Consider the following 16168-nt stretch of genomic DNA (forward strand, 5'->3'; position numbering starts at 1 on the left):
CTCAACTTTCTTTCTACTGTGGCAGTTGTTTTGTCTACAAATTTGTCTTGTCTCATATAAACCAAGCATCACTATATCTTTTGTAATTAATAGAACTACAGGGAAAAAGGTGCTGTCAGAGTAGCCCATATGGAGGCTGCTTGCACAGAATGCTTAGAATGGCAGTTTTCATTCCCCAGCACTCCCTCAAAACTCACACACTATTCATTATTTTAAAGTTTCTGAGTGAGCCAGTTATTTATTATTTCAAGATATTCACATTAATGGAAGACAACTAAAAATAACCATGAGATAATACATGAATTATCAAATATGTTGAAATTGAGGAATTTTATGAAGGAAAAAATCCAGATTGCTCTGATATTTAGTCCTCAAAACATAAAGAAAGTAATTGAACACTGTATTTTTGTTGTTTTTCAACAGGATCACAATGTATGGACACTGACCCATGTAGTGATATGAAGTCAGTAATATGATATATCTATTATGAAAACCTAAGTAAAGATCCATTTTATAACAAAGTCAAATTGCTGTTACGTGATTCGAGAGGATACATATTGTGGAATAGGTTAAAAATCTTTTCATTTATAAAAAGACACTACATGCATCAGTAGTTCATTTTAAATAAACAAAGCTCTTTCAGGTGATATAATGGGAATTGGAAATTTCTTAGAAACAATTCCTTAATTAAATGTGAATCCTAAAAATGTTTGGAAGCAAATTAAGAAAGGATACAACTACACACATATTTGATTTCCTTAGTGACTACTCTAGCAGGAGCAAACCTCTTTTTATAATAGAATGTATAGAATCAATAGAGTACTCACTCTTAATCTTACCTGTATCATCATGGGAAGGTGTTTTCAGGATAGATTTTAGCTGTTCTGGTGGACTTCCTTCACTATGGTGTATTTGAAGAGTGTTATTTAATATTCAGAGAAAACACCAATCAAATGCTTTGAATTCTTTGTTGTTTAATTTCCTAATTTATATTACATTGTAAATTATAAAAAAAAATCTATTAATTTGTTCTTCAACCTATAGATTGTGTTTAGGGACACTTTCCTTACCACTTTTCCTCATGTGAAAGAAAGAGAAGAATTTAGCCCAGAAAACTTAGACCAACAAAACCATATAAAGATACACACACACACACACACACACACACACTCACACATGTAAAGACACTAGTACCACTTCCTCCTTTGTTTTGGAGGCTGTACTGACTGATGGTTTTATCTACAGACTCAATGTCAGTCTGTGCCCCTGGAGCAGCACATCACTGTCTCTCAGGATACTTTGTGCATATTTCACTGATGATGGTGTTACCACCCTAGAGGTTGTTTGTGGATGATCAAATAGATTTCTGTTGCTGCTAGAACTCTAAAAACCCACCATAGCTTTTGTAATGTTCAAGCCACTTGGTCGCAATTCATGCATGAATGAATCCTGAAACAACAATCTGCCCGTTTCTATGCCAAACAAGCATTTCTACGAACTCAATAAGGTAATAACAAGAGCAAAGAAAATTAAAACGTAGTGGACATTTGCAGTTTTCTGTGGAACTGTTTAAAATTCCAAATAGAAGTTAACATGTGTATTTTGCAAGGAGTCTTTGAACAGTTGTAAATTTTTGAATCTTCACTTTGGACATTAGTTTTGAGGATTTGTGGTATTTTCAAACATGGAATCAAAAAGCAATTTAATAATGTTTAGAAAATATTTTGTTGATACATGGCCCAAATAAAGAGGACAATATAGTTGTCCTCTCTTGTGGAAGTCATTAATCCTAAGGAGCACAGAATTAGCTTGAAATACAACTTTTAATTTTCTACCACACCACTGTCTAACCTAGCATCCTGGAAAGGAATGGATAAACCTTCACCTCTATGTTCATATCCATCTCATGTGGAAGATAAAAGCCCCTTTGATAGAGAGATAAATAATAGTCACAGTGTCGTTTAGCTCTGTATATTCAGATAATGTATTAGCAGTCAAAGGATTCATTACTCTTGAAAACAGATCATGGGAACAGATCATTGATGGATGGAGCATTCTGGAAAACATGGGTGCCTTCCAAAGTCTATGAAAGATGCTGCACCAAAAATTCCTTTACATGTACAGCTGGTGTCAAAGGAGGAAAGAAATGTGTTGGCATCCTGTAGAAAGGACTGATAACTGAGAATCATCCCAAATTATGCAAGCTCTCAGACAAGAAAAATATCTGAAATGATAACTACAAGAGTGGGCCGTAGTTCACAAATTGAATTCAGTAAGGCTGTGAAAAGCCAAAGAACCTCAGATGGACATCAATGTGCATAGTTAATCCCAGAAGGTTCTTTATCCAAACTGGTGAGTTGGTTCTTGGAAATGTTCATGTTCATATGAACTACCCTGAGCGTGCTAAACATACATTCATAATACTGTGGGACATGTAAGACACAGGTCTCAAAGTACTCCCAACTAGAATTTGCTTCTTATCTTTGAATTCACCTAGTATTAATGTATTGTTAAACCTTACCAGGACGAAGACCTCTGATGTTTAACAACAAACTCTCCTGAGAATAAAAACAAAATATCTTTTATTACAAGTATAGAAAGACATTACATATAATAATGATCAGACTCATTGTTAGCATCAATTTCTATGAGGCCAAGCTAGAGACTATTCTAGAGTAAATATTCATTTGTAGCAAATTACTTCACGTAGAACCATTCTATTCCCTGTATATTTCAAATCAAAGGTGGCAGTAATTTATCAAACATTAATGCCTAAAAATAAATACCCATACACAATTGTGATGATCCTAAATGAACTCTCTCAGACTGATCGAGAGCACAGTCCTCACCAGGATAATCAACTGGTTCAAAAATAACTTCTTGTGGTTCTTTCTAACTCTAGCCTAATGGTTCTGGAAAGAATTATAGCTTGAGTCTGGTGGCACACAATGTGAATCTCAACACTAAGGGGGCAAATGTACATGGATCTCTGTGGATTCCTGGACCAACAGAGCTGTGTTTAGTGAGACCATGTTTCAACTCCATCCCTAAAAAGAGTAAAACCCAGAGCTCTACTGCAAGGCATCACCTGAGTTCCGTTCTCTGTCCATAATTAAATCCAACTTCAGCAGGTCTTCTGCAGCAGGAACATCCAAGTTAGACCTCTTCACCTCGAATGCTCTGCCCAGTTTCCCAGAGACATACACTGTCCTCCGACTTCCAATGTCCAAACAAAGGTAGCCCACCTCACCACTCCTGTGCAGGGATAACCAGTTGGCTAAAACCCAGCATAAGAACACAACCAACAAGAGCTAAATCAATATGACACATCTAGAGCCCAGTAACCTCTGGATATCCTAATACAGTCAAAGCACAATAAACGTCTTTAAATCCAATCTTAGTAAGATGACTGAGGAATTTAAAGGGAAAATTAATAAATCCCTTTCAACATATAGGAAAATACAATCAAACAGGTGAAGAAGATGAATTAAACAATTCAAAACCTGCAAATGGTAAAAGAAGCAGTAAAAAAAACACAAATTTGTGTTTGAGGGAAACATGGAGATGGAAAACCTAAGAAAGAGAACAGGAACAGAAGCACAGCCAACAGAATAAAAAATAACGAAAGACATGATCTCAGGCCTAGATGATATAATACACAAAACTAATACATCAACCAAAGAAAATGTTAAACCTAAAAATTACTGACTCAAAGTCATCAGGTCATCTGCAACAGTGTGAAAAGTCCTACCAAGACTAATAGGGATGAACAAAAGTGAAGAGAGCACAGCTCCAAGGACAAGAAACTATTTCAACAGAGTCATAGAAGAAAAATTTACCCAACCTAAAGAAAGAGTGCCAATCAAGGAAGGAGAAGCTTGCAAAAGACCAAATTGACTGGTGTTCCCAACACAATAATCCTCCCTCCACAAACATGAAAATGACAGGAATTATCAATCACTGGTTGTTGATATCTCTCAACATCAGTGAACTCATCTTCTGCAATTAAAAAGACACAGGCTGACAGGCTGATGTGGAAACAGGACCCATCCTCCGGTTGCATACAAGAAACATACCTCAGCAAACAAAGATAGACATTGCCTCAGAGTAAAGGACTGGAAAATGTTTTTTCCAAGAAAAGGGACTTGGGATGAAAGCTGAGTAGCAATTGTAATATCTAAATAAAATAGACTTCCAACCAAAATCAATGAAAGAGACACGGAAGGATATTTCAAACTCATCACAGAAAAATACACAAGAGAACATATCAATTCTAAGTACCCAAATCAAAGGGGCCTTCACCTTTGTAAAAGAAACATTACTAAAGCTTAAATCCTACTTTAAACCCTACACATTAGTAGTAACATACTGCAGCATCCCACTCTCACCACTAGACAGGTCATTGAGTCAGAAACTAAACAAATGTTATGAATCAAATGGGCCTAACAGATACCTACATACCATTTCACCCAAATTCGAAAGAATACACTTTCTTCTAAGCACCTCACAGGATCTTCTTCAAAATTGACCTATACTCAGCCACAAGACAAGCCTCAACAGCTACAGGAAAATTAAAAGAACCCCTTCTGTCTTATCGGACCACCATGGATGAAAGCTGGAAAGCAGCAAGAACAGAAACATCAAAAGCATACATAAAATCTCATGGGAGTGAACAACTGTCTACTCAGTGACCACTGGATCAGTGTCAAAATGAAGAAAGACATGAAAGACTTTGTAGAATTCAATGAAAGTGCAGGCACAGAATACCTAAACCTATGGGATACAGTGAATGCATGCCAAGAGGAAAATTTCATGGCACTTAGTGTCTTTACAAAGAAATTGGAAAGATCTCGTACTAACAATTTAAAAGTACATCTAAATGCTCTAGAAAAAAAGAAGCAAACACGCACAAGAGTAGATGGCAGGAAATAACCAAACTCAGAGCTGAAATCAACAAACTGGAAACAAATAGAACAATACAAATAACTAAACCAAGAGCTGGTTCCTTGAGAAAAATCAACAAGATAGACAAACTCTCACCAATCGAACTAAAAGGCACAGAGACAGTATCCACATTCACAAAGATAGAAATGAAAAGGGGGGACATAAAAACAGACACGGAGGAACTGGAAAGAACCATCAGGTCTTACTTCAAAGAATGCAGTGCACAGATTTGGAAAATCTAAACAAAATGAACAATTTTCTTGATAGACACTACTTACCAATGTTAAATCAAGATCATATAAACAATTTTAAAGAAGTATAATCTCTAAGGAATTTGAAACACTCATAAAATCTCCCAATCAAAAACTGCCCGGGTCTTTTCTCTCAAAGTAAATAGCCAGGATTGGCTATGAGACTATAGGTCTTCAACCCTGACAGAAATCCAGAGTGACTGAGTTGACTGAAATTATGGGAAGCACAAATCATAGCTTCTAAAATGTAGTCAACTTAGAGAGACCGCTGACACCTGGACAGCCCCTATACTACAGAATGTTGGAGCATCAAATCTTCAGTCTTCTGGCCAAGAAGCATCTGACAGACCTTAGTGATGCAGAGTTATTAAGGGCTGATTACTCTGTCTAGGCAGATATAATCAGTCGACTATTCTGCAAGTGTGTCCTTTTCTAGACAGTAATTTGTCTGTAGATGGAAAGAGGCAATTCTTGCCTTGTGGCTGTCTCTGCACAACTGCAGTAACTCCAAGGATGCTCAATTTCTTCAGCTGCCATTTATTCTAAGCCAAGAAAAAAGCCAGGTTCAGAACTAAATGTTTTAGTTAGGATAGATGACAGAGGTTCTGGTTAATCAACAAAATGATGGGCTGGGTATTAGGACTATCTTGTACCTCACTGGTACAAATAGGAATAATTATGCTCTAATTGTATTTTGAGAGAAAAGTGTTATTGTAACAGGAAGGGTGATATGTAGGAGGAGCTAAGGGGGAAGGAGTACCGAGAGGAAGAGATGCAGTAAGGAGAGGAGAAGATGAAGGAGAGGAGAAGCAAGGTGATGAGAGAGAGAAAGAGAGAGAAAGAGGGGGCGCATGGAGGCAGTTGTTCACGTGTCTCCACCAGTCAAAGATAGTTGATATATCTAGGTTGGGTATTAGGTTACACTTCTGATTGAGCATTACCAAACTTATAAAGCTTTTGACTAACATTTTAAAAAATTGTATAAAAGTAAAAAGGGAAAGGGGGCATGGGATAGGGGTTTTTTAGGGAGGGGAAATGGGGAAAGAGGATGGTATCTGAAATGTAAATAAAATATAAAATAAAATAAAATAAACTGCCCGGGACCTTATGGCTGAATTCTACCAGAATTTCAGAGAAAGAGATAATACCAATACTTTTCAAACCATTCCACAAATTAGAAACAGAAGTAACATTACCAAAGTCATTCTATAAGGCCACAATTACCCTGATATGTAAACCACAACAAGTGTATAGTACAACCAAGAGATTATTACCCCAGAATATAAAATCCTCTAGTCACAAAATAATCAAAACACTGAATGTACAGAAGAAAGAAGAATCTCAAAAAGCCATGAAGATCAAAAGGCAAGCAACATCAAACATATAAAGAAGGCCCAATCCAAATTACTCCAACCTTCTCAACAGAGACTTAAGAGACAAAAGGGCTGAAGAGATGTCTTCCAGACCTTAAGAGACTACAACTGGCAGCCCAGGCTACTGTACCCAGCAACATTTCCATTCAATATAGATGGAGAATAAAAGATATTTTATGACAACACCAAATGGAAACAATACCTTTCTACTAATCCGTCACTAGGGAGGACACTACAAAGAAAACTCCAACACAAGGAGAGTAACTATGCTCAAGAAAACACAAGAAGTTAATCATCCCACAGCAAAACCTACAGAAGGGAAACACACACAACAACAACAAAATAATAAGAACAAACAATCATTAGTCACTGATACCTCTCGACATTGATGGATTCACTTAGCAAATAAAAACACACAGTCTAACAGAGTGGATGTATAAACAGGATCCATCATTCTGTTGCATATAAACACACATGTCGGCAACAAAGATAAACACTACCACAGAATAAAGGGCTGGCAAAAAGGATTAAAAATCAAATGGACTGGAGAACCAAGCTGGAGTAACCATTCTAATATCTAATAAAATAGACTGTCAACCAAAAGTAATCAAAAGAAATGTGGAAGGATACTGCATACTAATCAGAGAAAAAAAATCCACCTAGATGATGTCTCAATTCTGAATAGCAACGCCTGAAATGCAAGGGCATCCTCCTTCAGAAGGAAACATTACCCAAGATTAAATCACACATCAAACTCCACACATTAACAGTAGGGGTCATAAACACCCCATAATCACCAATGGACAGGTCACCAAAAGAGAAACTAAACAGATAGACAGGTAGATGTCATGAATGAAATGGACTTAACAGATGTCTACAGATCATTTCACACAAACACCAATACATGTATATTCTCAGCACTTCATGACACCTTGCCTAAATTGACAATATACAGATACAGATCTGCATCAACAGATACAAGAAGACTAAAATAACCCCTTGCATCTTATAAGGTCACTATGGATTAAAGCTGGATTATATCAACAAGAGAAACAACAGACATCCTACGATCTCATGGATACTGAAAACCTCTATGCTCAATGACCACTGGTGAAAGGAGAAAGCAAAGACTCTAGAATTCAATGAAAATGAAGGCACAAAGTATTCAAGCTTATGGGACACAATAGAAGCAGTGCACATCGGAAAGTTCATAGCACCATGTCCCTTCAAAAGAAATTGGAGAGATTTCATACTGGCAACTTAACAGCACATCTTCACTCTGAAGATAAAACAGAAGCAATCACATTCCAGAGGAGTAGAATGCATGAAATAGTCAAATATAGAAACAAAGAAAACAATACAAAGAATCAACAAAACCAAGTGCTGCTTAATCAAAACTATGAGATTCCATTTACAGCCCTCAAAAAAGCAAAGATCAAAAAGTCAAGTGAAAGCACAGGCTGGCGAAGATGTGGAGCAAAGGGAACACTCCTCCATCACTGGTGGGAATGAAAACTTGTACAGCCATGTTGGACATCCCTTCTGTGGTTTCTCAGCAATCTGAGAATAGTTCTACCTCAAGACACAGCTATTACTCTCCTGGGCATAGACACAAAACATGTCCCACTATAGCAAGGGCCATTTCTTCAACAATGTTCACAGCAGCTTTATTCATAATAGCCAGACACTGGAAACAACCTAGATGTCCCTCAACTGAAGACCATATAAAGAAAATGCTGTACACCTGCACAATGGAATACTATTCAGCTATTAAACAAAGACATCCTGAATTCGGCAGGTAAATAGATGGGACTTGAAAATATCATTCTGAGCTCCAACAGGACTTGTGTGGTATGTACTCACTTGTAAGTGCTTATTGTTCAAAAATTACAGGTACACTCCAGAGACACAGAGAAGCTAAACAAGAAGGAGGGCACAAGTGAGGATGCCTGAACCTCACTTAAAAGAGGGAATAAAATAGTCATAAGAGGCAGATGGAGGGAGTAAACTGGAGAGGAGAGGACACAGGGAGGGGAATTGGAGGAGTTCAGGATCAGGTATGGGGAGGAAGAAGAGAGATGGCTAGATGGCCATGAAAATGAATGGAAATCTGCAACTGAAGATAGTGAAGAGGTGGGGGTATCTCTGATGAGACAGAGATCTAGGATAAAGGAGGCACCCAAGAAACAATTGGGATGACCTTAGCTGTGACTCACCACATTGGGGATATGGACCCAAAATTTATTTTCTCTACAAAAAAAATTCAGGCCCAGGAGATGAAGCAGAGACTGAAGGAATGAGCAACCAGCAGCAGCAGAAATCAAGACCCATGTCACGAGCAAGCATCAGTCCCTGACATTATTGATATTCTGTTATGTTTGCAGAGTTGTCCTCTGAGAGGCTCCACCCATTTGCTCACTTGGACAGATACTGATACCCACAGCCAAAGAGTGGATTGAACTTGGAGATTTATTTGGAAGAATAGGAGGAAGGATTGAAGACCCAAAATGGGATAGCAACTCCAAAGGAAAACCAACAGAGTAAATTAATGAGAACCCTCAATGCTCTCAGGATATGAACCACCAACCAAAGAACATACATGAGCTGGACCTAGGACTTCTGGCACCCATGTAGCAAATATGCAGCTTGGTCTTCATGTGGGTCCTGAAGAACTGGAGCGAGGGCTATCCCAGTAGCTATAGCCTGTCTATAGGATATGATGTACTAGCTGGGCTGACTTGTCTAGGCTCAATGGGAAAGGAAGCACCTAGCCTGAAAGACATGAGAAGTGAATGTTTGGGGAGATACACAGGCCAGCCCTATCCTCTCAGAACAAAAGAGGAGTGAGATATGGGGGAAGCATTGTGAGAGGGAAGTGACTGGGAGACAGCCAGTGAGCTGGAATGCATAAACATGAAACATAGCTCTACAGTTAGGCACATTGGTGCTCTTCCAGAGGACTACAGTTCAGTTCTCGGTACTGTCTGCAAAACTCCAACTCCAACTCTAGGAGAATGCTGTCCTCTGGCTTCGGGGGTCATGTATACATATACGATTTTAACAATAAAAATAATTCTTTAAAAATGAAAAGAGACAATGTGGTACATGTATCCAATGGAATTCTATTCACCTATTAAAACAAAGACATAATGAATTTTGAAGTCAATTTGATAGAACTTGAGAGGTAACCCAGACTCAAAAAGCATATTCGCAATAAAGTACAGTGTGGGGAGCCGACAGAAGGCGGATATCATCCTTGCAGCCATCTTGAGCCATATACCCTGATAAGAGATTTGATTACAAAAGCCTACAACAGTTGAGCACACTCTGATAACATCTTGCTTTAGATACCCAGGATCTTTCCTTGGGCATGTGAGACTTAAAGGCATGACTTAGAGATCAGATTTAGAGACAAGGCCTAAGGGCATGACTTAAAGGCATGACTTAGAGGCGTGGCTTAGAAGTGAGACATATAAAAGGAGAGAGGCAGACAGAAGAGAGGAGTACAACTTGGAACTAGGAATTAGGTTAGAGAATAGAACTTAGATTACAACATGGAGTACAACTTGAACTAGGAATTAGGTTAGAGAGTACAACTTACAGTACAACTTGGAGTAGTTATTAGGCATTAGGTAGAAGACACTTGGACTAGAGAACTCGGAAGAACTAGGAATTAGACATTAGGCACTTAGCACTTGGGAGAAGTAACCTGGAACATGGAGGCACTAGGGACTAGGAACACAAGACTTGGGACTTGGATTAGGAAGAGAGACTGAAGAATAAACGGGACTGAATCATACTCTCTCTGGTCTCCATTCTTCAAGTCGGTCCTCACTCTCTCTCTTACTGAACCCTGACCCACAGACTGGAGCAGCTTGGGGCAGTGTGGGCTGTAACACTTTAGCCCCCAAGGCTTTTGGCAGTGTAGGTCTCAACATTGATAGAGTGGTCTGAGACATTTTGGCCCCCAAATGTAGGGTAGCTCTGGCCGCAATATTGTTGGCCCCCAACGTGGGGCAGAGAGGTCCACAACAGTACAGGATGACCATACTATACTCCAGAGACCAAAGGAAGATAAACAAGAGGTAAAAACCAAGGCAAGGTTGTTTGAATCTGACTAAGAACAGAGAATAAAATAGTCATAGGAGGCAGATGGAGGGAGGGAACTAGGTGGGAGTGGGGATGGCCATGGAAATGGGGTGTTTCAGTATCAGGTGTGTGGAGGTGCAGGGAAGATGTCCTGATGGCCATGAGAATGAATGGGAAAGAATGCAGGTGGCAGTGGTAGGGGTTGTGGGAGAAAATTCGCATGTTTGTCACATTGCAAGCTGAAAAAGCCTTTGATAAAATCAAACACCTCTTCATGTTAAAAGTCTTGGAGACATTGGTGCTAAAATATGCATACCTCAACAAAATAAAGGTACTATATGACAAGCCAATGGCCAACAACCACTTAAATGGAGACAAACTTAAAATCAGAGACTAAACAAGACTGCCCGCCTACATAAGAGACCTCAAAGAATTGACCAAAGGACACCTACACCAAAGGGGATAAACACCTTAAGCAAAATGGCTGGATAAAATAGTAACTCAAAAATATCAGTAGCCCTCCCTTATATAAAAAAATAATTGGAATAAGAAAACATTTAGTAAAACAAAACCCTTCACAATAGCCACAGATAATTTAAAATACCTGGATATAACTCTAATCAAGCTACTGAAAGACCTGTCTATCCAAAGCTTCAAGTCTCTGAAAAAGAAATTGAAGACATCTGAAGATGGAAAGATCCCATGCTCATGGATGGACAGGATTAACATGGTGAAAATGGCCATCTTACAAAAATCCTTTTCAGATTCAATGCATTTCCCATCAAAATTCCAACACAATTAGGTGCAGAACTTGAAACAGCAATTCTTAGCTTCCTATCAAAAACGAAATGCAGAATAGCTAAAAATACCTTAAATAATAAAATAATTTCTGAATGTATCACTATCCCTCATCTCAAACGTACCACAGAGCAATCATGATAAAGACTGCATGGTATTAGTATGGGAACAAACAAGTTGATGCCTGGAATCAAATCAAAGACCCAGACATGAACTCACATACCCACTAACACTTGATTCTGACAGAGAAGGCCAAGGAATACAATAATTTAAAAAAGAAAGAAAACATCTTCAACAAACGGTGCAAGTCTAACTGGATGTCTACATGAGGATGAATGCAAATAGAGCCATAGTTATCACCCTGCACAGAACTCAAGTTCACATGCACCAAAGACCTCAACATAAACCAGACAGACTAAATTTACTAGAAGAGAAGGTGGGAAATAACCTGGATACTTGGGTACAGTAGACAATTTCCTAGCAGAACACCCAATGTCTTAGGCTCTAAGATCAACAATTGAAAAATGGGGACTCATGAAACGGAAAAACTTCTGCAAGTCAAAGAACACAGTCAATAGGACAAAATGGAAGCCTACATTTTGGAAAAAGATACCCACCAACAGCACACTTGACAGAGAACTAATGGCTAAAATATATAAAGAACCCAAGAAGTTAAAAATTTAAAAATGGGGTAAAGAGCTAAACAGACAATTCTCAATGGAGGAATCCCAGAAGATCGAGAAACACCTAAATGTGCAAAGTCTTTAGTCATCAGTGTAATGAATGTCAGAAGGACTCAAAGATACCATCTTACACCAGTCAGAACGGCTAAAATAGAAAACTCAAGTGACAGCACAGGCTGGCAATCATACTGACCAAGGGGAACACTCTTTCATTGCTGGTGAGAGGGCATAATTTTACAATCCCTTTTGAAAAGTAATCTGGCAGGTTGTTTTTCCCTGAAAATTAGGAATAGTTCTGCCCCAAGACACAGCTAGTCCACTCCTGGGCATACGCCCTAAAGATGCTCTACCAAACCATCTCAAGGACACTTGCACAACTATGTTTGTAAAACCTTTATTTGTAATAGCCGGAAACAGAAAACAACCTAGATGGCCTTCAACTGAAAAAGTGGATTAAGAAAACGTGGTATATTTACACAATGAAATATCATTCAGTTATTACCAACAAGGAATCTGCAAAAATTGCAGGTCAATAGATGGAATTTGAAAATATGATCCTGAGTGAGGTTATCCAAACCCAGAAATGCAGGCATTGTGTACACTCACTTAGAAGGGAGTGCTCTTTTGGCATAAACTGTAGAATAATCATGCTAAAATCCACAGACCTAAAGAAGGTAAATAGTGAGGGCCTGAAGTAAGATGCTTGAATCTCACTCAGAAGGGAAAATAAAGTAGACATCAGGGGTTGATTTAGGGAGGGAAATTTGTGGAAGAGGGGTAGAGGAACTGAGGTGGGGAACAGGTGTACGGTGAGGGCAGGGAGAAGAGATACCACAGGGGAGGCATTTCTGTGATGAGACAAAGACCAGAGTCCATGGGGGCTCTTAGGAATCTCTATTGATGAGTCTAGCTGAGTCTACTAGCAGTACATGATATGAAGCTTTAAGTGGTCATCTCCTCTAGCTAGGAGGGACTTCCAGTGGAAGGAGGAGGAGGATACTCACGCTCTCACAAAAACACCCTACGTACAAGATATTCAGGGATTAGAATGAAACAGAGATGAAGGGAAGACAACCAATAACTGGCCCAACTTGAGACCTACCCTGTGGGAGAGAGCCAGTCTTTGACATCATCAATGATATTGTGCTATGCCTGCAGATAGGAGCCTAGGATAACTCTTCTGAGAGGCTTCATCCAGCAGAGGCTGGAAACAGATGTACACACCCACAGCCAAACATCAGGAGGCTTTTGGGGACTCTTTGGAAGAGTTGGGGGGAGGACACTGAACTCAAAGGAGGACAGTGTGATTGAGGGGTCAGGGACACCACAAGAAAACCTAAAGAATCAACAAATCTGGGCCCATGAGGGCACACAGAGATTGAACCACCAATCAAAGTGCATGCATGGGCTACACATAGACCCCCTCCACATATGTAGCAGATATGCAGATTGTTCCTCGTGTGGTTTCCCTAAAAACTGAAGTGAGGACTGTTTCACACTCTGTTGCCTGCATTTGGATTCCTTTCTGCGATTTGCCTGTCTGGTCTCAGTGGGAGAGGAGCTAAAATCTGGACTCTTAGTTAGGGTAATAGGGCCAGCTACTGTATACTACATTTATATTCACTATAAAAACCTTACCTCTATTGAACCTGACATGCGACAGTCTTCTCTTCTCTCTTCTTTTCTTACTTATCCTGAGGCAAAGGTTTTAAAGTTATCATTATTGTGCTCTTCATAAGAAAAACATTTAGCTAGTGTTTTAAGTACTTTGTATATGATTCCCTACTGTATCTTACATTAGATGTTTACAAACAATATTTTTTTGAAACAGAATCTCACTCTAGCCATGCTGGTCTGAAAACCACTCTATGGACCATGTTGGCTTTAATTCGCAGAGAGCTCTGTATCTTCTACTTCCCAAGTTCTGAGATGAAATCCATGGGCCAACAGAACTAGACAAACAGTGTTGAGTTCAGTTGTCAGCAATTGACTATGATTGCTGACTGCTATCCTTCCTACCTTTTCTCAAGAGAAAACATGAGTAATAGTTAGCTTTTAATTAAAACACAAAGTGTAGACACAAAATATCTCTCTCTCTCTCTCTCTCTCTCTCTCTCTCTCTCTCTCTCTCTCTCTCTCTCACACACACACACACACACACACAAACACACACTCACACACACTTTGTAAACCATTAAACACAAGATTGGGCAGGCTCAGAGTGGTACGGCTCTAGAGTCTTCTGGAAGACTAGGAGGAAGAATTCCAGGCCTGGAGGAGCTAGGAACTCCAGAGGACGACCAACAGAATCAAATACCGAGGACCCTTGGGGCTCTCTGAGACTGAACCACCAACCAAAGAACAAACATGGGGTGGGCAGACACCTCCCTGCACGTATGTAGCAGATGTGCAGCTAGGTCTTCATATGGGTCCCAATCAACTGGGATGGGGGCTATTGAAAAGATCTATTGCCTGTATGTAGAATATATCCTAGCTGCTTTGCCTTGTCCATCCTCTGAGAGAGAGGAAGTGCCTTCCTTGCAGGGACTTGAAGTGCCAGGGTGTGGATATATAGGGCTCCCCAACTACTCAGAGGTGAAGTGGAGGAGGGACAGGGAAAGACTGTGGAATGGGGTGACCACGAGAGGTTCAGTGAGCTAGATGTAACAGAAATGAGAAAAAAATAAATTAAATTTTTGCAAAAAGGATTAAAGATTTGAAATAGAGTGAGCTATCTCTAGCAAGGCTCATCTTAAATCACAGAGCTATATGCTTTAAGATAGAAATAATGGCTCAACAGAAACAGATACAGATGTGCACTAAACAGAAACGTTCAGCATAAACAAGTGTATTTCCTATGGAAAGGGCATATGGCATTGTAAGAACAACATTTTTCAGAGATAAACATTCACAGCATTCAGGACGAGATTTATAATGCTAAAGTACCAGACTCTGTGGAAAGAAATGAACTAAGTTCAATGTCTTGAACTGTGGAATCACCAAAGTTGCTGGGTACTTGTAAAAGGACACTTTAGACACCATCTTTCTCCCAGCGAAAGGTAGTTTTCTTTTTCTTTTTTTTTTTTTTTTTTTTTTTTTTGTTTGTTTGTTTGTTTGGTTTTTTCGAGACAGGGTTTCTCTATATAGCCTTGGCTGTCCTGGAACTCACTTGGTAGACCAGGCTGGCCTCGAACTCAGAAATCCGCCTGTCTCTGCCTCCCAAGTGCTGGGATTAAAGGCGTGAGCCACCACAGCCCGGCGAAAGGTAGTTTTCTGCTGAAAACTCAAAACAGCTCATTAGGAAACACTATTTGTTTCCTGGAGTTATGTATGGTATAATTCTTAAAAATGTCTTATGTTGTCATCTTTGGGGTCCTAGGTTATAAAATTTCAGACATAGAAACAGTGGGCGTTTATCCATGTTAGACCACTTGCCAATGACCCTTATTTCAGTGACAAACACTGTCACAAGCAAAAATACTGCAGTCGAGCAACAATTGATCTAGTTTGTCCTTTGGCTTGGTTGATGGTGCATGAAGTGAAGTACTCAACTACATCGAGATCCCGGGGGCATGCTGTTCTTTTGTTGTGGTCAAATAGTCTCTTCTCCAGCTCACACTTCATGTGTGCTAAGCTTTCTAACTACATGCCTCCGACTTTCTCACAATCTTCCTATAATTTTAATATTTCTGACTTACAAAATTGTCACCCTCAAGAACAGCACTAAGATTGAAGAAGAGAAGAAACGGTACCTGTTTAACATTCGTGCATTTTCATGATATGTTTCTAAAAATTGTACCATTTCACGTTTATTATTTAAATCTGCAAGTTCGATGGGCGTTATGCCAAACTGTAAGATAAAAAATATTGCAGTTAACAAAAAGGCTTGTTTCTCAACTGAAAGTTCATCACAGATTTTGTGAACATAAATACACACTGGAAAGAGTCACAAGAGACCATTTATGCTACAACACCTGTCACTTTCTCACACACTGCTGTCTTCTTCCCTTTGACACACCTTTCCCCTGCC

General features: G+C 39.3%; 1 protein-coding gene across 1 annotated transcript in view; it reads right to left on the minus strand.

Annotated features, from left to right (window-relative positions):
* Positions 1 to 331: 331 nt before the first annotated feature.
* Positions 332 to 16168, minus strand: part of LOC143441101 (uncharacterized) — a 35240-nt gene continuing 19403 nt past the window's right edge. The window contains exons 6-9 of the mRNA XM_076928188.1: positions 15891 to 15988; positions 13777 to 13832; positions 2522 to 2558; positions 332 to 901 (exon numbers count right to left, since the gene is read on the minus strand). Of these exons, the coding sequence (XP_076784303.1) occupies positions 766 to 901; positions 2522 to 2558; positions 13777 to 13832; positions 15891 to 15988 (327 nt within the window). The 3' untranslated portion in view covers positions 332 to 765. The remainder of the gene's footprint in view (positions 902 to 2521; positions 2559 to 13776; positions 13833 to 15890; positions 15989 to 16168) is intronic.

The sequence above is a fragment of the Arvicanthis niloticus genome, unplaced genomic scaffold (assembly GCF_011762505.2).
Source record: "Arvicanthis niloticus isolate mArvNil1 unplaced genomic scaffold, mArvNil1.pat.X pat_scaffold_586_arrow_ctg1, whole genome shotgun sequence".
NCBI classification, from domain to species: Eukaryota; Metazoa; Chordata; class Mammalia; order Rodentia; family Muridae; genus Arvicanthis; species Arvicanthis niloticus.